The 21,202-nt window shown below is 38.4% G+C and overlaps 2 protein-coding genes across 3 annotated transcripts in view; one reads left to right on the forward strand and one right to left on the reverse strand.

The window, feature by feature from the left end:
* Positions 1–21,202, reverse strand: part of NT5DC1 (5'-nucleotidase domain containing 1) — a 125,632-nt gene that overhangs the window by 95,016 nt on the left and 9,414 nt on the right. The window contains exons 4-6 of one of the 2 annotated variants that reach the window (XM_036872221.1): positions 20,874–20,980; positions 15,554–15,633; positions 14,060–14,141 (exon numbers count right to left, since the gene is read on the reverse strand). In XM_036872221.1, the coding sequence (XP_036728116.1) occupies positions 14,060–14,141; positions 15,554–15,633; positions 20,874–20,980 (269 nt within the window). Of the gene's footprint in view, positions 1–14,059; positions 14,145–15,553; positions 15,634–20,873; positions 20,981–21,202 lie in introns of both variants that reach the window. The other variant, XM_036872220.1, reaches the window with a different exon arrangement.
* On the forward strand, positions 4,879–11,981 carry COL10A1 (collagen type X alpha 1 chain). Its single transcript, XM_036872219.1, has 3 exons — positions 4,879–4,942; positions 5,455–5,623; positions 10,111–11,981. Exons 2-3 carry the CDS (start codon positions 5,470–5,472, stop codon positions 11,979–11,981), a joined length of 2,025 nt encoding a protein of 674 aa, XP_036728114.1. The 5' UTR covers positions 4,879–4,942; positions 5,455–5,469.

Here is a 21,202-nt window from a genome sequence, read left to right on the forward strand (position 1 = left end):
TGAGTTTATAATGATACTCAAACACCTCACTGTACCACCTCTGGAGAATGTTAGGAAATAAACTTATTGTTTTATACACTGGTAAAGGTATCTATCCTGCTTTTTCTATACAAACTGTACTTCAGGGTAACCAAATAGTTGGAGTATTTTTCTTTACAGAAGTATTCTAGCTAATAAGCAAAGGAGCAATGATAGAATTAGGATACCTAGGTAATGATCATTCCTAGTAATATCACAAAGAGAAACAACCAGCAATAAAAGGTCTCCTGATTGAAATACACCATACCACTGTCTATAAAGTATTCTTGGCCAAAAAGTATTTGAGTGTGTGTGTGTCTCAAACCTGAAATCAGATTAAACCTCTAGATCTAACTACCAATTTACAGGAAAAACAGGATACAGAGAAGCATGTTAAGTGACAACAAAATCCACATTGTAGGAAACTGTACAGGAAAGATGACCCAGTTTCTCAACAAATAAGCTGTAAAGGGAGAAAAGAGACATGGATAAGAAACCTACATTAACAGGGACATATCAATTAGGGGAAATTCATGAGTTTAAGTTGAACAAACAATAAACAATCAGTAAAAAAGTATGAATATGTATGTATGCTACACATGTGCTTGTGTATCTCTACATATGTTTGTGAGTATATATATGTATATATATGTTTGTGTGTATATACGTGTGTGTATATATACTTACGTGTGTGTGTGTGTACACACATAATTGGGGAAATCTGAAGTGAACTAAAGCATCTGATAAAATTAAGAAATAACTAATTTTTAATGTATGATGAAGATACTATTTTAAAGAAAAAGAACTTATCTTCTGGAGAAATAGACTGACATTTCACAGGTGAATTGGTACAATATATGGGATTTAAAAATATGGGGGGTGATGAATGGAAGAAGGGTTGAGTGACAGTGACTTGAGATTAGTTTAAGTTGGGTAGTGGGCACAAAGGCATTCACTGTAACCATTCTCTCTACTTCTATGGATAAGACTAAATTTTTCTATAGTAAAGTTAAAAACCATATGAACAAAAACAACAAAAATTATGTATCTAATATTAACAAGCTGGTAATAGAACACTGATAGCAGACTAAGACATTCCAACTTAGAAGTCCCTCATGATCACCTGAGAAGCTTTTTCTAAATATCATCTCTGAACCACCATGATCTTAATGAACCCCAAAGACAGAAGGAACTGTGTCATGTACCACAGGACTGTGGAAAGAAGGTTGAGAACCACTGTTTAAACACTGTAAGGGGGGGCGGCTGTACATCATTCGTCCAGTTTTTTATCTCCATGCCTGACATGTAGAAGGTACTCAAGAAATATTTGGTGAATTAATGATACCCTGGGGAAGTGAAAATGAACATGTGAGCTTAATAGCAGCTAAACGCTAGATGTGCAAAAAACACTGATATCTGATATTAAAAAACCACTTAGGTTACTGAGCTTAAAAAGACTTTCTGTTCTTTAAGTAGAATGGGTTTTCATCATAAAGCCACAGACTAGTCACTTCCAACAGCTACAAGTAAACTCCTAGAATAAAAATAGTTTTAAATACACAATTGGGTGGGGTGAGGCTAGCAAATATTCTGATTCTACAATCTGTTTTGGACAAGACAGTGTTTCTTATGTGACTAACAAAGCAAACAGTAGTCAGATTTCTTGTGCTGAAATAAGTACACTATTTGCAAAAAGGGTTGAGCATCCAAGGCTTATTCAATAAAGACACCACATTTTCCAAAGTTAAATGGGAATATAGAATGACAAATACCCACATATATTTTCATACCCCCAAAAGAAGGCATATGACCACTTGGTATGGATTTTGTCTCATAATTACTAAATGGAGCCAAGCCCACTGTCTCACCACAGGAAACAGCAAAATACCTCAAGCACAAGAATAATCTAATTTTAAAGCTGGGAGGAGTTTAGAAACCTAATACAACCTTTTCACTGTGTTGATGAAAAAACAGACACCTAGAGAGGTTAAGGTGAAAAGTTCTGGAAATAGAGTAGCCACAGAGGAACACTTGGTCTACACAGGTGCACAGAATGAAGGGCCAAGAATTAATCTTTGAACTCTCACATGAGTGATGTCTAACAGGGTATCAGTCTCAATTACAAACAAATAAGTGTATGCGTGTGTCTCCATATATACACACAAAAATACTAGAATATGCACTTCTAATAAATACTTTTAAAACAAATTCTACAGACTAGTATTCAAGGGCATCCATAATGTTACCTCACCTACTTTTTCAAAATCTTTTCCAAATGAACCATAGTAGATGGAAGGCAGCCACTTCTCTCACTTATCTTTGTGGTCTCTTACAGATGTAGTAGAGTAAGAGTATAATTACAAAAACTATTGCATAGATCATTTTCAATGATGAAAGAATGATCAGAATATACAGAATGGATAAACAACAAGTTTCTACTGTATAGCACAGGGAACCATATTCAATATCTTGTGATAAACCATAATGGAAAAGAATATAAAAAAAGAATGTATATATGTGTATAACTGAAGCACTTTGCTGTACAGCAGAAATTAACACAACACAGGAAATCAACTATACTTCAATAAAAAAAGAATGATTAGAAAATATAATCTTTCCTATTCTTCTGTAAATCTGAACTGATATAAAAGCCATATTTCATATATATCTGTGAATATTATATAGAGACATATAGGACATTGTAAAATTTTTAAATATGGCAACCAATAACATTGTAAATTTTTAAATATGGCAACCAATAAAAGGTCTAAAAGTGAGAGAAGAAAGGAAGGCAGTGAGATGAGTTATCCACTTACATTTCTACAAGGTGCTATACAAGGCTTAGTTCAAAATATATATGGAAAATTATATGCAGGGGAGGAGGAAGGGAAGAAAAAGAACAAACCCTTATTTCACCTACTGGTCAAACATTCAATTATTTCAATTACTGATCAATCCTGAATCCATATCACTTTAATTCTGCAGAGATTTTTTTAAAAAGATGTATCTATACCTATTATGGAATTTTCCTTCTCACCTACTTTACGTGTACAGTTGATGTGATTTAGCTCCAAAATGATGAAATTTAGTAGGAATCAGAATTTGGCCTCTCAACTTCCTGTTATTAGAGTCTTTAGGATCCTGAAAACTGATTTAAAGAGTCTCCTAACATTGTTAAAGAGAATACTAACCACTGAAAATTACAATGATAACATTTACTTTCATCTTTGGGGGAAAAAACGTTTCTAATTGGGCTGATTCAAGATCCCTGAAGGGAATTGCAAGGTAAACCAATAATACTTTTAAAAAGCCAAAAGCAAAGTATAAAGATTATTTTTCTTATGAAATGAATACAGCAACCTTATTTAAATGGACATGATATGACCTTATCAAGTTAAGGGTTTTTGTAATCTCCACTGAAACTCTAAAGTAAAACCCAAAATTAAGCAATAAAATCTGAAGCCATTTACTGAACACAGTATAGTGTTGTAAACAATGAATTTAAATCCTTCAGGGTGCAATACAGCAGCTTCCCACTAGCTATCTATTTTACACATGGTAGTGTATATATGTCAATGCTACTCTCTCAATTCATCCTACCCTCCCCTTTCCCCCGTGTCTACAAGTCCACTCAGCTTGGTGCTCTGTGATGACCTAGAGGGGTGGGATGGGGGTCGGGGGGCGGGGGGAAGGGAGGCTCAAGAGGGAGGGGATATATGTATACATATAGCTGATTCACTTTGTTCTACAGCAGAAACTAACACAACATTGTAAAGCAATTATACTCCAATAAAAAAAAAAGTCACACACTCAGAATAATAAATAAATTCTTCAGGGTAATTATTGCTAACTCTACTATCAAATTCATGGATATCTTGCCTCTGTCTAAAAAATTTTAAATAGTATGCAAACACTGAAACATTTATATGCTAACATTTAAAATTTCTCTTATTAACAGCTGAGGACTTATATTAAAATTCTGGGGCTTCCCTGGTGGCGCAGTGGTTGACAACCTGCCTGCCAATGCAGGGGACACGGGTTCGAGCCCTGGTCTGGGAAGATCCCACATGCCACGGAGCAACCAGGCCCGTGAGCCACAACTACTGAGCCTGCGCATCTGGAGCCTGTGCTCCGCAACAAGAGAGGCCGCGACAGTGAGAGGCCCGCGCATCGCGATGAAGAGTGGCCCCCACTCGCCGCAACTAGAGAAAGCCCTCACACAGAAACGAAGACCCAACACACCCAAAAATAAATAAATTAATAAATAAATTTAAAAAAAAAAAAAAAAAAAAAAAAAAATTCTGAAATACAGGACCGCGTATCTACATTTTCACCATTGTGTTTCTCTCAAGCCTAAAAGTAAGAATTGGAGTAAGCTATTTTCATAAAAATTTAGAAACATTCATGGACACATTAATGGCTTCATGTAATAACCAAAGTAAATTTAGATGATGGTTTAAATCCACACTCCCCTCCAAAAGACTTCTTCCCCTACTTTTATATACTACCAAGTATTTTCAACCAACTAACACAAGAATGTGCTTTCTAAAAATGTAAAGGGGATAGGATCATCCCGTTATGAACTAACCTAAACATCTGAGTAATAACTTCTAAAATAAAATCACAGAAAAAGATGGTGCATGGTTAAAACTATTAATATATATTTAAGACAAAGAGTTTATTTTTCAATAAGAAAACAAGGAAAAAGAGAGCCCAACCTGATCTTGTATGCCTGCCCACCCAATAGAACTTTCCACCATAATTTGTGCTTTTCACCTCTGGGGCAGGGGGAGGAGCTTAAACTCTGGGTAACCTCATGTAGTAAGGGAAAAGCAGTATAAATACTGCAGGGCAGCTCACCCGGGCACAGAGGAAGGCACAGAGAGCTGGTAAGAAACCAACTCCAGGAACTTCCAGCATCCAGGTAAGTCTATGACTGGTGGACTTCCATGTTAGCTTATTTGGAAACAAGCTTCAATTCATTATTTGTTTTTTGTGATTTAAAAAAATGGCTTTCCACTAAAGTGCACTCAGAAAGTTTAATTTGAATCAGTCTATAAAAAATAGTCCTAATTAAACTATATTTGTAAAAACATGTCCTAATCTGAATTTCAGTGTATTTGAGACTATTGGTAACTTCAGTCTATATCAAAGATCTTGAATTATTTAATACAGACGTCCAATTACAGTTTCTGTGTTTCTTTTATTTAAATAACTTTATTTTCACTTGATTACCTGAATGTGGTTTTCAAAAACAACTAAGACATATATCTGTATAATTAACAAAATTATAACTCTCATTAATTTATGGAATATATTCAGAATATATAGGATAAGGTTAAAAAAAGTAGATAACTATTTAAAGAATTCATCTGTGAAACATCAGAAAAACGAAACAGGTCAATAATGAAGCTATATGAAATTATTGTTTTTCAGAATCCATCTGAGAACATGCTGCCACAAATAGCCCTTCTGCTGCTAATATCCTTGAACTTGGTCCATGGAGTATTTTATACTGAGCGATACCAAACACCTACAGGCATAAAAGGCCCACCATCCAACACCAAGACACAGTTCTTCATCCCTTATGCCATAAAGAGTAAAGGTAAACTGAACTATATATTTTGCTCTATTAACTAGTGGGTTTTTGCCTTCTACAATCATAATGATCTCTTTAACAAAAAGTTTTAAATTTTATTTGGTGTTAAATTTATCTTCAAACTCCTCAATTAGCCCAAAAGGATTTATGGAAAAAGTAGGTCTATTCAAGAACATTCATATCCTTCACACAAGTATAGCAGAAAGATATACCTGAAGAATATTAGGAAATTTTAGGTATAGAAATTTTTTCCCTCAATGATGCTTTTGCACAAATAACTACCCATAATCTAGACATATTAATCCAATCAAATTAATGTTTAAGATGTTTTAACTAAAAATAATTGCCAATTGTATACAAAAAGAGTAGCAGGTTTATATATCTAAACGCTTACACATATTTACTTTTAAAATTTATTTTGCTAGCTTACAAATACATACAAAATTGAGTCTTAATTATCAAATAAAATGAGATGCTCTCCAAAGAAATTTAATAGGCAAACGAAGTAGCAATTCTCATAATTTTTAAATGCATTTTTGTTTAGTTTAGTAGTTAAGTGCACAGACCTAACTGCTTCAAACTAGCTACGCAACCTTGAGTAAGTTATTTATGCTCTCTGTGCTTTAGTTCCCTCATTTGTAAAACAAGGAGCACCTCTTTCAAGGGCTGTTCTGAAACTTAAATGAGTTAATATGTAAAGTGCTTAAGTGTTAGCTATTACTTCTACTACTACTATTACTACTACTTCTACTTCTCATACTACTTCCATTACTTCTACTTCTATTTCTACTTCTCTCCTCCTCCTCCTCTTACTACTACTATAGTACTGGTGATGTAGCCTTAGACAAGTTTTAACTCTGTTCTTGAATCTATCCTTCATCTGCTCAGCTTTCTTGGCTACTATGAAGAGTACTGATATAATGTATGTAAAGTACTAACAGATCCTCAAAGAAGGGCAACTATTAGGTTTCATATTCACTAATTCCATTTAATAGCTATCTGGCACAAACTGCCCGTTACACTACAGAATTACACTGAGTAATATGAACTGATTGTAGGATTCAAATTTCTTTTCCATAGTATTTTTTCATTATGCTTACATATTTTATACTGTAAATAAAGCTATTTGCCATAAAAATTTTTATGCTTTTGGAAACAACCATTTTTAGCAAATTCAATGTATAGGATTGTCTTTTTAAAAAAGATGAAATTTTAAATGTTTCATGAAAGGTAGCTTAATGATCAAAAATAAATGCACAAGTACTCAACAGATTCTCCTGAATGTCTCAAAATACAAATAAAACATAAGAAAGAAAAAAGTTAGGAAAAAAGAATAAAAAACAAGAAAACATGATACTTTACTCGAAGCAACAAATGAAATTTGAAATGCTATGACAAACATACACTCTATGATCACAAATTCAGACTCTTTGTAGCTTACAAGACCATAAGGAACAGTTGTGAATTAAAATAAAATGCACCACCAGTTTTAGAAGGTTAAAATATTTTCTATCTTTTCACCATAATGTACGGCATCATTTTGTTTTTTTTGTAGAAAAAATGAAAATATATATCTTGTTAACAAATGAAAAGTTTAGAAGCTGTATTTTAACTATTAAATCCACTTTAGTCTACTTGACAATACAAGGTGGAAACTCAAAAACATTATTATCCCCTGGCAGTCAAACGAAGATAAAAGCCCACAATTTACACAAGCAAAACACTGAGTTGATAACAGATGCACAAAGAACTCCTGTGCAATTCCTAGGCACATCTGCTCAAACAGGTTAAAAGAGAACTCAGTCCAAAACACACTAAAGTATGCTGCAGAGGGTTCCACAACTGGTGGGCACACAAGTGCCACATTCTAACACAATCAACCACTTTGTGGGCATTTAAGAGACTTCTCTACTGGGTAATCGTTATTCCTTGAGGATGGCGCCACCCTATCAAGCTACAAACAAGGGCTTGTGTCCCTCAAGGATACAACAGAAATCACATTCTTTCACGTACTGGAGAGGTGGAGAACCTATTAGGGTAACATTCTAAGTGATAGAGATCACTGTCTTCGGAGTTCCAGTCTCAAATGGTGCTCAATGCAGTCATTCTCAGTAAGACTTGCTTTTCCTCTCTACTTTAACAGTTAAACAGATTTCCAACCAGACCAAGACAATTATTTTTAGTACAGACATGATCTTTATAAGATTCTGAAGCAAACCCCAATTTAATATGGTTTGCATTTTTAAAAATGTCCTATTTTATTCCAAATCATTAAAAGAAATCCTTTACTTACTCATTTATTCTATTTGCAATGCATCAATGCTCATTTATACATACAGACATATCATATATGTACACTAAAGTCAACCAACAATACATGTGTAAATACGTGGAAATCTCTTCCATAAATTAATTTTTTCATAGTCTTTTTCCTGACGTCATTGTCTTAAAATCTATGAGTAAGTAAAACTCCACACATTTGTTTGCAAAATGAAGTATAACTTCTAGTTAGTACAAAATATATAGATACCCAAATGAATTTCCTATTTCAGTATATCTGTTTTAATGATTCTGCTCTGTATTTTGTTTCATTTGTTATCAAATGTTTTGCAAATATCAGGAACACCTCTACCCAAGAGTATAATATTCTCAACTACTGTTGGCTGACTACTTCTTACATGCCAGTTAATTAATATGAAAGATATTAAATGTACCAACAACTAATAGTTAAAAGAAACTATACCCATAAAAATACATTTTCAAAGGCAATTTACAATTCAATTCATTTAATATTAATTCCATTTTAGTCTTCATTTTGATATTTAAAGCCATTAAAGATTTAGTTAAGGGGCTTCCCTGGTGGCGCAGTGGTTGAGAATCTGCCTGCCAATGCAGGGGACACGGGTTCGAGCCCTGGTCTGGGAAGATCCCACATGCCGCGGAGCAACTGGGCCCGTGAGCCACAATTACTGAGCCTGCGCGTCTGGAGCCTGTGCTCCGCAACAAGAGAGGCCGCGATGGTGAGAGGCCCGCGCACCGCGATGAAGAGTGGCCCCCGCTTGCCACAACTAGAGAAAGCCCTCGCGCAGAAACGAAGACCCAACACAGCCATAAACAAAATCAATAAATTAATTTAAAAAAAAAAAAAAGATTTAGTTAAATGGAGTTTAAGCATATTAGTACTTTCTGTACAAAAAAGATGTAGCTCAAAAGTCACAGTTATAAGTCATTTTCAGGGTTTTGACCAAACTATTTGACTACTGCGACATCTACTAAAACTATCATTACTATGAACTATTCGGACAGCATAAGAATCTAAATAGTATACACAGGCATTCTAACTATATTTCTGAAAATTTATTAAACAGAAAATTAATTTTAATATAAATCCTGCAAGTAGATATTTAGAAACATAAGCAATTTCATTACCATCTTTGCTAGCTATCAAAGAATTTCTCTGAGGAAAAAAAGACTATTTTATCTAGAGGCTTATGATAATGCTGCCTAAAGATTCTTTGATATGGTAATGCTTCCATAATGGTATATCCTAATGCCAGCAATGTCTGTTACATCCCACCTTAGATTGACTAAAACTAAAACCCTGGACACCTCTTAAAGCACTTATCAGATGGACACTTGTTTTATTCTCTTTGTGATTAAAGCTCTTATAGGAGGTGTTTTGTGCTTTTCCTATACTTGTTGCTCAATAGCATGCTTCACATCACAGGCACTGAATAAGCAATTTTTTAGTTTAAATTTATTATATCAGTATAAGTACTTAGCTCAAATGAACCCACAGATCTATGAAATCAACAATATTCGCATTAATCAAAGAAAACTTTATATAAGCACTTTAACACTACTGTATGTACCTTGCCCATTAATTCTCTAATTCCTTGTTTCAATGTTAAGTCAATAACAGAGAATGTACGAGCTCACGGTATGTACTGAAGTAAAAAAAAAAAAAAGTCATCCTAAATCTAAACTGTTCAGCAGGGTCAGGGCAGACGTAAATTAAAACAGACTGCATTTCTCCCTTATCTTATAGGATAGCTTTTTTGAGGGAAAGTTGTTATAGTTCTTAAACTTGTTCCCATTTATTCTGTACTTGCCTTTTTCTTCTTTTTCTGTCAAATGCCTTTTTTCCCCCCTTCCTTTCTAGGTAGATGATTTTCCTAAAATAAATGTGATAAATTTACCTCCAATGCACTCTTACTCTAAATGAATTCTTCAATCCCCGCTTATTTTCATGGATCGTTAGGATGCAATGAAAGTACTATGGTAGCCATGATCTTGTACAATCATCTTCTCTAGCTGTGTTTTTTAAAACAATATAAAATGTATTGTCAAACCATTTAAGACCAGTCTGCCAAAATGGTCTGACTGACACTGCAATGTCCTGTCCTCATTTATATTTTGAGAAGCAATGATTCCTTAGCATTACTAACCACCCCCCACCCGGGCCCGGTATGTGTACTGGGCATGTCTTGTAGGTACATCAGTAAGAGGAGAGCAAGGTATTCCTGGTCCACCAGGCCCTGCTGGACCTCGAGGGCACCCAGGTCCATCTGGACCACCAGGAAAACCAGGCTATGGAAGTCCTGGACCCCAAGGAGAGCCAGGGTTGCCAGGACCGCCGGGACCATCAGCCACTGGGAAGCCAGGTTTGCCAGGACTCCCAGGAAAACCAGGAGAGAGAGGACCATACGGACCAAAAGGAGATATTGGACCAGCCGGTTTACCAGGACTACGGGGCCCGCCAGGGCCACCTGGAATCCCCGGCCCAGCCGGAATTTCTGTTTCAGGAAAACCTGGGCCACAGGGACCTCCAGGAGCCCCGGGACCCAGGGGCTTTCCTGGAGAAAAGGGTGCACCAGGAGTCCCTGGTATGAATGGACAGAAAGGGGAAACGGGATATGGTGCTCCTGGCCGCCTTGGTGGCAGGGGCCTCCCAGGTCCTCAGGGTCCCATGGGACCACCTGGCCCTCCTGGAGTGGGAAAAAGCGGTGAAAATGGGTTTCCAGGACAGCCAGGTATCAAAGGTGATCGGGGCTTTCCAGGTGAAAGGGGGCCAACTGGTCCACCAGGCCCCCAAGGTCCTCCTGGGGAACAAGGACCAGAAGGCACTGGAAAGCCAGGAGCCCCTGGAGCCCCAGGCCAGCCAGGGGTTCCAGGGACAAAAGGTCACCCTGGGGCTCCAGGAATAGCTGGGCCCCCAGGGGCTCCTGGCTTTGGGAAACCGGGCTTGCCAGGCCTGAAAGGACAAAGAGGACCTGTAGGCCTTCCGGGGGGTCCGGGTGCCAAAGGGGAACAAGGCCCAGCAGGTCATCCCGGGGAACCAGGTCTGACTGGACCCCCTGGGAATATGGGACCCCAAGGACCAAAAGGCATTCCAGGCAACCACGGGATCCCAGGCCCTAAAGGTGAGATGGGGCCAGTCGGGCCTGCAGGATACCCTGGGGCTAAGGGAGAAAGGGGCTCCTCTGGGTTAGATGGAAAACCAGGGTACCCAGGAGAACCGGGTCTCAGTGGTCCCAAAGGTAACCCAGGGTTGCCGGGCCCAAAAGGTGACCCTGGAATTAGAGGACCTCCTGGCCTCCCAGGCCCTGCGGGCCCAGCAGGAGCTAAGGGAGTGCCTGGGCACAATGGTGAGGCTGGGCCAAGAGGTGCCCCTGGAATGCCAGGTACTAGAGGTCCCATCGGGCCACCAGGCATTCCAGGATTCCCTGGATCCAAAGGGGATCCAGGAACTCCAGGTCCTCCTGGTCCAGCTGGCATAGCAACTAAAGGTCTCAATGGACCCACTGGGCCACCAGGTCCAAGAGGGCACGCTGGAGAGCCTGGCCTCCCAGGGCGCCCGGGGCCCCCAGGCCCCCCAGGGCCCCCAGGCCAAGCAGTCGTGCCCGAGGGCTTTGTGAAGGCAGGCCAGAGGCCTTTTGTTAGTGCCAACCAGGGAGTAACAGGAATGCCTGTGTCTGCTTTCACTGTTATTCTCTCCAAAGCTTACCCAACTATAGGTACTCCTATCCCATTTGATAAAATTTTATATAACAGGCAACAGCATTATGACCCAAGAACTGGAATCTTTACCTGTAGGATTCCAGGAATATATTACTTCTCCTACCACGTGCATGTGAAAGGGACCCATGCTTGGGTGGGCCTGTATAAGAACGGCACCCCTGTAACGTACACCTATGATGAGTACATCAAAGGCTACCTAGATCAGGCTTCAGGGAGCGCCATAATCGATCTCACAGAAAATGACCAGGTGTGGCTCCAGCTGCCCAACGCAGGGTCGAATGGGCTATACTCCTCTGAGTATGTCCACTCCTCTTTCTCAGGATTCTTAGTGGCTCCAATGTGAGCATATTCCCACCGAGCTAATATGAATCTCCTTGAAAAGGCATTCCCCAACTCCACCCCACCCCACAAAATGCATATGGAGGTAGGCTGAAAAAAATGTGACTAATTTTAGTTTTCCAAAATACAGATCTGAGCTTTCAGACATAGTGTACAATATGTGAAGGCCCTCTCGAGTTTCTAGTCAGCAATCCTAAGTCTCTTTAAAGTTTTCTGTGAACTCCTTCAGTATTTAAAAATTCTACCATAAAAGTACTGCTAAGCTAAAAAAATAAAATGATCTCAAAAAACCCTGAAATGTGATGTTAAATCATGTTAAATTTGATTTTAAAATTCAGCATTTCCTTTTAAAATAAGCCTGTTTCTAACGATTAACAGGAGAATTTCTAGGAAACATTCAGGTGTCATGTATCTTTACGGGACTTAAATACTTGAATATCCAAATTTAAAAGGCATTGTATACCCTAAGATCTTTCTGATGGTGCATTACTCAAAGGCTTACATGGTTCCCTTCATCAATATCTATTCAAGTATACAGGTGCATATAGACTTTTTACAGCTCTCATAAGAAACCCAAAATATTATGTTAAAAATAATCTGAAATGCAAGGTGCTTTAGTCATGAACCTTTTCAAACTTTTCTGTGATTGCAGGAAAGCTTTCTGTATACCCTTCACAACTTGGGTAGTGAAGGGTATACAGATGATGTCTGGATGAATAGGATAGGTCAAACAAATGATGTGTGACCTATTCTATTTATTTGACAGAAGTGTGATTAATTTGCTTTAATTCCTTATTGAGTCTTATGTAATATGATTTTGTCGGTTTACAGAGCATTAGCATATGTACCTTGGGCCTTCGATTCCAGTGAAATTATAACTGATGTGAAGGATTTCAAAATGTGACTAGAAATGAAACGATGTTATTTATTTATGCTCTGTACTGTATTTTTATGTTGCTGTTTAAAACTTTTAAGCTGTGCCTCGCGAAATGTTTTATCTACTCCTTATTTACAATGCAATAAAATAACATGAATAGATTATTATGCTGAATTTATCTGACACCAACAATTTGCTATTCTCAACCGTTTTTTTAAGGCTTTTCATTTTACAAAGCTAATAAATAGTAAAATGATAAAGTGGTGGGTAGCTTTTATAGGTGTCATGGTTATGCCCTCCTACTGGAGATGGGCATTCCCACACACCCAAGCACTCAGTGTGGACTGTAAAAGCCATCAAACAGAACCACATGTGATCTACAAGCCAGGGCGAAGGGCTGGTGGCTGGGATTAGAAAAGTAAGACAATCACCCGAACGTAGTGATGTTCTTCTGGGAAGGAAAGAAGCAGGCAACAGAGAAATATGTAGTCCGAACAAATATTCTGTAGTTACTATTTATTGCCTTGACATGTTTTTAGTCATAACATTTAGGATTATTTTGATGGCTTACACTACATTAAAAGGAAGGCAAGCAATTTTTATGTCAATCAAAAGGCAACATTTTTCTCAGCTGAAAAACACTGTTCTTGAGCATCCACCGGTCCACTGGCTAAATTAGGGCAGTCTGGTTCAAGTCATCAGGGTAACATACTATAAAGGCATCTCTTAATTCCTTAGAAGCAATCTCCCTGTGTAACCCAAGCAAACCTGTGGACGGAACCGTAAAACCCTAGGCTTGGGTTGGTGATGTCTCTGCTCCCATTCTAGGTGAGCCGTTCCTGTTTTTAAGCAGTAAGAATAGAATTTTCACTTTCCCTATCTGTCTATAATTACTATACTAATGGTTACAAGTATCACCAACCTTCATTCCCAAGCCAGGAAACAGCAAATTCTGGGGAACCCACAAAATGACCCTATTGGTAAGCATGTAAAAGACTACATATCTTAGAATACTGGCCATTATAGCCACGAAACAGACATGAATAAAAGAACCTCTTAAAATATAACCAGTATCAACTTTATGGCAATATTTAAAACCAAATTAAATCTTAATTAAGGAACACAGAAAAATAGGTAACTTCTAAGTAATTCATTAGATACACAGCACTGAACAAACATCTAAAGTCTCTCTTCACGTTACTCACCTTTAAAAGCTGACATTTTATAATTATGTTGTATACCAGCCACTATGTCCTTCCAAAAATCAAATGGTTTTTGACCATTGTTCTGCTAAAGAAAATAAAAAATCCAAATGTGATACATGTAATAATTTTGTTTTTAAGCATAACAGAAAACACCTGACAAACAACTATAATATCACTGTACTCTAAAATAGGGATTCATGTTTTAGAAAACATAACAGATAAAAACTTCTCATTTTTCTAAATGTGATTTTAGAAAGAAATCTTCCATGAAAATCACTGATACAGAGAGATATATACATATGACTAAATATTAATATAACTCACATAACCCAAATAAAAATTTCCACTCATTATAAAGTCTAAACATTATAGAATATTTTTAACACATGAGCAAATCTACAATGTTATAGCCTGTGAGGTACCAGAATGTGTCACTTCATGTACCATGGCATCAGTGGAGCTAAGAGACCTGAAGCCTTAAAACCTCAAAAGCTGGTTACTGTAGAATTCTGTGCACATTTACTTGAGTTTCAGTATAAAAGAGGAGCAAGTCTCTATTATTAAGGAGGTTCCTAATCCAAAATTCAAATCATTTTTACTAAGATTTTTTTTAAACCAGAAAGCAAGTAAACAGGAAATTATACAACGTTAATAACCCTGTGCTTCCTTGGAAACATTAACCAGTGTCCTTCTATCTAAACAAAGACCAACTACTAGATATTATTAAATTATATAAAGTCCAATTTAAAGACTGGTGCATTTGTATATAATCGCTATAAAACGAGAAACTGACTCCATCTCATAATAACTTCTATAAGCCAGAACTACTGCTCAACAGAAACTTTCACAAACATACAAATCAATTCTGATTCAAAAATAAACCATTATCTAGTCCTATCAGAAGCATTATCATTGTGATTTTTAAAGACAATATATGCAAAAAGGAAAGTGATTCTGCCATAAAACCAGTTTATGTTCACAAGTCCTAAACTCTAGGTATAAACTGATATAACCAGAAATCTATTTAATCCTGATACATAGGACAAGGAAAAAGTCTATATGCATTAAACTATGCCCAGAATGATTAATTTTAAAATTTCTTCTCATTTTTCTGGTTTTATACTATTTACAATGCTTAAAAAGACACACGGAATTTCCTTAAATTTCTTTTATTTATTTTTAAAAATTCTGCTAATGAAACCAAGAAATATTTTTTCCATATGCAAGTTTGGTATTTTCTTTTTCTAGACTATTGCACTCCCTGCTGCAGAACAGGTTTATTATTGGTGGGGTCGGGGAGGGAGAAGGGATGGTCGCTATTTAATTTTCCAAAAATATTTTGACCAAATTCTCTATGTTTTTCCTCCTCAGTCACCCCTGAAACCACAAAGAGGAAACTAAGTAAAATCTCAACTCAAAAGACATATATAATTAAGTCCTCTGATTTATAGCTAAATACATTGCACAGTTTCTAAAAAATGAGTCCCCACTCACCTTTGTTAAAGAGTCCACCACTCTGGCACACAGAAGAGCTCCAGGCAGGTCAAAGTAGTTATCATAAAAATAATATTTTCCTAAAAAGAACAAAAATTTAAACTGGGAACAAATTGATGCCTTGTTTATGTGACATACACAGAAACTTGGCTGAAGAGAGACTAGATTTTGGTTTCGCTGCTCAAAGGGGCTTTTATTTCAATCCAGAATCACTCCACTACAGCCTATCATCACCTTTCAAAGAAGGCTTCAGCTACAAGGCTACTACAAGAAAGTGAAAACAGGATATCCATAGTTAAGCACTTTATTAAAAAATATTTATTTTTTTAAATGTGAAAATTAGACCATATCCCAAATATGAAATAGATTATGAAAAAGTCACAATCTAAATTATCAATGTCACTGAATTTCAAAACCATCAACCTAACACTGGAATACCATGAAGTGCTCCACACGATAGTGCCTTTGCAAATCTGTGCTCTGGTCCCCTAGAGTCCCGCATTCAATCTTCATACAATTTCAGACAAACTTCAGTACAGCCAGGGTGAAGAGAAGAATAAAAAAATCAGATCACGTGAGGACACAGTGTGCTTATCTTAGAGAAACTCGGAAGCACAGGACTGGCACACTCTAGGGTCTCTGGGAGGAGAGGGATTTGATTTATCCTGTTCGGCCCTAGGGTAGAATTAAACTTGAGCCCTTCCTTGGCACCGATGTCATTTTTGACTCTGCTGTCCCTGGGCAGACACTTTTGAGGACCCATGTCACATCCCCTTGGTCCGTGGCTGACCCCAGCCACAGCTGTGCTAAATAGCAGCATCCTACCTCAAGCTCACCTGTGCCATTCCCTTTCTCTGAGCGCCTCTGGAGCCCACATGGCAAGCCTCTCAATCAACAGGGTCAGGAGCCAGTGAACGAATGCCCCAGCCTCCTGTCCCCTGGATTGACAACTCTGAGAGGTGTTCTCTGCACTTCTCCTCAGAAGCCCCAGTGGAATTCAGCTCCTGCTGTTCTTTCCTTCCACGTCACACCCTCACAACTATCTCACTCCCGCATACTGGGATCAGGAGCGACCACTCTGCTCCGAGGGGGAACGTAACCTCAGAGTCCTCTAGAGAACCCTTGGTGCAAGGAGGAATCCAACAGAACCAATACATGGAGTCAGATTTCAGTTTAATGTAAGAAAGTACTTTTCAAATGGTCATAATTACTCTTGTGCAGAGAATTGGTAACTGCCTGATTCTGAGTCCCCACTCCTCCCATTTGTAAGCTGTGTATGAGGTTATGCAACACAGCTGCCTTGTTTCTTAGTGTCCACTAAGCACAATGTCCAGCATATTGTAGGCACTCAATAAATGTTTGTTGAATGAATGAATGATCTAAAAATAGAGTGGATTACTGTCAACCCTTGAACAACATGGGTTTGAGCTGCATGAGTCCACTTATACATGTAATTTTTTCAATAGTAAATACTATAGCAGTGCATGATCTGTGATCTGCAGTTGGTTGAATCCACAGATGTAGAGCCTCAGATAGGGAGGAACCCCAGGTAGGGAGGGCGACCATAAAGTTATACTCAGATTTTTGACTTCACGAGGGTAAGTGTCCCCAACCCCTGAGTTGTTCAAGAGTCAACTATATTTTGGAATGAAGAAGTGTCACGGGTAAATTAGGAGAAAACTCTCTGCAAGGGCCAGATGTCTATCCCTTTAAATGCTATTTAATGCCCCTCACGTCTTCATGTCAAATTATTAAGGATATATAAGGAATAAAGTCAAAGTTCTGTTAATTCACAAAATGGTTGCATAGGTTTGTATGTTCTTTCCCTCAGTTAAAAATATTCTGGTTAGCATAGTCTTCCTGTTTTCTACTCTTTCACAGCTGATATTGTTGTGGGAACATCTCAGACTCATTTTCATTCCTAAGAAAGGTTAAGATGTCTTTGTCAGCGTGTGGAAAAGCAGGAATTTGGAGGAAAGGGAGAAGCTATTCTGTGTATGCTTCTGCCCACACTGCTATGCTATGAGACCACACAACACTCCAGGGCTGCAGGGACCAGGACAGTGGGCACAGGTTCTCAAGGCTCACTAACCTGAACTGTATCTAATTTCTTGGCCTGTGACACCAGAGTGACCTGCCTGAACCAGACAGCTAGTTGTCTTGGGCACTGTGGGAGCAGGAGGTGTGTCATTGTTGTACTCTTGCTTTTCCTGTCCCCTTTTTCTCCTTTTGTGGGCATTAATAGATGAAATTCAGTTTATGAGTTGAAACATGGATTATGAGCCTTGGTTGAGCTAATCAACCAAGCTAATCAAATAGCTCAGGGGCTGGATGAGAAGGACTCATTGACTTCCACCCTCAAGGCAAGGGGCTGATGTCACTCGACCATCAAAAATGGGCTAGATGACCACCGCGTGCACATAACAGGGTTTGTGCAGCTGTGACATGTTAACAGCGCCAGGCTGCTCTCAATGCCTCTCCCAACATCAAGCTCAGAGACTGTGCTCATGAAAGCTTTGGCCCTCGACTTCCTTACAGGGCAGACAGCTCACTGGGAATGAGGTGATTACTGAGTTTAGTTCAAGAGAACAAGCTTCTGAATCAAGATCGAGTCCTATAATCATTAAGCTTTACACACAGAAAAACTGTTCCACCAAAACCCACTGCCAACACCTCAGCCTTGCAAACCTGTGTACTCTTAGTGATGATGGAACAAAGGCATATGAATGACTGAGGGGAAGAGAACAATTCACGATAGTGTAAGTCCCCACTTCTCCTGCAGACAAGTGATATCATCTCCATTTAACGATAAAGAAAGGGATGCTAAGAATGGCTTAGTAATTGACCAGATCACTTTATCCAGCAAGTAACAGAGTTACTACGATCCAGGACTGTCTGGCTCCAAGCCCCTTGTGATTTCCACTAGACCAAGCTGTTTCTGCATAATCTACCAGTATGGGAAGAAAAAGATCAAAAGGACTTGCTCTCTGGAAATTGGCTGGTAAGAAAAACCATACTCATGCCAAGGCAACCACGTGAAAAGTGCTTATCAAATAACTTGTCAAAAAAATGTTTGTGTCCATCAATGCTTCAAATTCCCTAAGTGTACTGGTAGGGATTTGTACTTTACAACTCTCTACTTAACTCTGAACACGAATATACTCATTGTAGAAGGAAGTAGCCCATAAAGAATCAATTGGAGTTCCTGAAAATAAAGGCCTTATTTGGCAGTATTTTAAACCCACATATCCGTAGAGCAACTATATTTCTAAAAACTTACCCCGGATATATTTACAAAAGTGCAAAATATACATGTATGAAAACGTCACTGCAGGCTTGTTTGTAATGGTCAAACACCACTCACAACATAAATGTCCAATGTGAGGACACTGATGAAATAAATCATGATATAGGCACTGGATGGCAGAGCATGCCTGTATTGAAAAGAATGAAGTACATCTGTGTTTGTGCTATTGTGACGGAATCTCCAAGATGTAAATGAAAAAAAGCAAGGTACAGAAAAAGTATGATCCTTTTGGTATACTTAAAAAAATAAGCTTCGGGGAAAGGGGATTGTGGGGGACAGGGGTGGGAAATAACTACTCTTCATTTTATTTCTTTCTATAATATTTACATTTCCTGATCATATGCTCCCATTATTTTTTTTTAGTGTAAACAAAGTTTAACTGGAATCACAGGCCATTTTTTCCTTCTTTTATGTCTCTACATTAAAAAAAAATGTGTTATGTTTCAAAAGCATTAGCCTTCTCTTACTATTTTGCAGAAACAGTAGGCTTCTATTATGTGTCACAGCCCCATTCCTGGGCACCTGGAGTGGAAACACTTCCCTAACCAGCCCAATTAGGAGTAAATAAACTCCAAGACCATCCTCTGAGCGAGCGCTCCTGGGTAAATTACGCACCACAAGGAAGCTTAGGATTCTAGGAGGCAGTGCTCTCTAGCGGGCAGAGCAGTGGGTAAACAGGCGTGTCGTGTTGGGTGAATGCTTTCTTTTGTAGCTGGGAAATACTTTACTTCTTTAAAATACTTCCGATTTCTGAATGGATGTCAGAATAAAACACTTAGCTGGGTGCCTACCTTTTCTGGGAGAAGGGAAGAGTTTATAGTTAACCCATGAACAATGGGGGGAGGGGAGGTTCGTGGCTCTGACCTCCAAGCTGTCCAAAATCTGAGTATAATTTATAGTTAGCCCTCCTTACCCGCAATTCCGCACCCACGGATTCAATGAACTGTGGATCGTGTAGCACTACAGTATTTACCATGGAAAAAAAATCCGTGTATAAGTGGATCTGAGCAATTCAAACCCGTGTTGTTCACGTGTATTTACAACTGCCTACATCTGGACAGACAACAGGCGTTCCCTATCACTTGAGTAAAAAGGAAATCCATCCATTTAACTTCCTAGCTATTCTGAGTTGAGACGTGTGAAAGCATTCTATACCTAACCCCAAGGTGAAACATCAGTTTTTCCTATCAACTTATTTTATCAAGATAACGCACATTTCCTGACATTTTCATCTCACTACAAAAAAACAAAAAAAAACCCCAAAAGATAGCAAATGTAACAAACAAAAACACAACAGTAATAAGAAATAACTCCAACTGTTTTCCGGTTACTACATTTTCTAAATGAAAATAGGTGCATTTCAAAACTGTAGTGTAGGAGAAAATGGCAAAAAAAAAATTAGAACAAATGAAAAACTAACAATCAGGACTTTTAATAAGGTCCATCTGTTTATAATAATGTTTTAATGACTCTTTACTAATTTATGCACATCTGTGTTTATAAATAATTTTTGAAAAATCTTTTGTTTACTCATGGTGAAGCTCTTTAAAGAGAGTTGGAAAAACGTGTAAAATGACTTGAAATAAAGGGGAAAAAAAAACAAAGGCAGAAGGTACTAGAAATGGCAGTAAAGAAAAGAATTCTAGAAAATAGGAGAGATGAGTAATGTGGGGAGAAGTGGGGGACAGAGAAACAAAAGTAAGGATTGTGCATGTAACAAATTGATAAAAATACAGACTAAGGAGTGTATTATTCCTTGCTCTTTACTCCAGAACAAGTGCAAGTAGAAAGGTGAATCAACAGAACGTTAAATAAAACAGAACCAACTGCCAAAGAGAAAATCAGACACGTGGGAAAAAAATACATCCTATTCCTATGAAACCATAGCAGGTCCTTCGTGGGTCCCGCCCAGCAGGGTGCAAGGAGGGTCTTCTTTGTGTCCTGACGTCACAGGCTCAGGGTCCAAAACAACAGGGGAGGGAATGGCAGTGCGGCCCCACACATGACCCATACCTGACCGGCAGGCCATTCCCGAGTCTGGCATGAAGTGCTTCCACTCCTTCCTGCCGTACTCCTCCGCCAGCAGCTCTGGAGCCAGCATCTTTGTGCCGTGGCTTGCCCTGGTTTGGGGAGATGAGGCACGTGACTCATCAGTGGTTCTCCTGAACACCCCCTCCTGCAGCCTTGTTATTGTTAATTCACCCTAATACTATGAAAGGTTTTTTACAAAAAAGGTTTTCAACTGGATGACTTCCCCATTTACGATCCTATAAGGCATTTCTCTTGACAGCTCTTATTCTTCTCCATTTCACCCATCAACCAGCAAAGTGGTTGCAGCTCAC

The sequence above is a fragment of the Balaenoptera musculus genome, chromosome 12 (assembly GCF_009873245.2).
Source record: "Balaenoptera musculus isolate JJ_BM4_2016_0621 chromosome 12, mBalMus1.pri.v3, whole genome shotgun sequence".
NCBI classification, from domain to species: domain Eukaryota; kingdom Metazoa; phylum Chordata; class Mammalia; order Artiodactyla; family Balaenopteridae; genus Balaenoptera; species Balaenoptera musculus.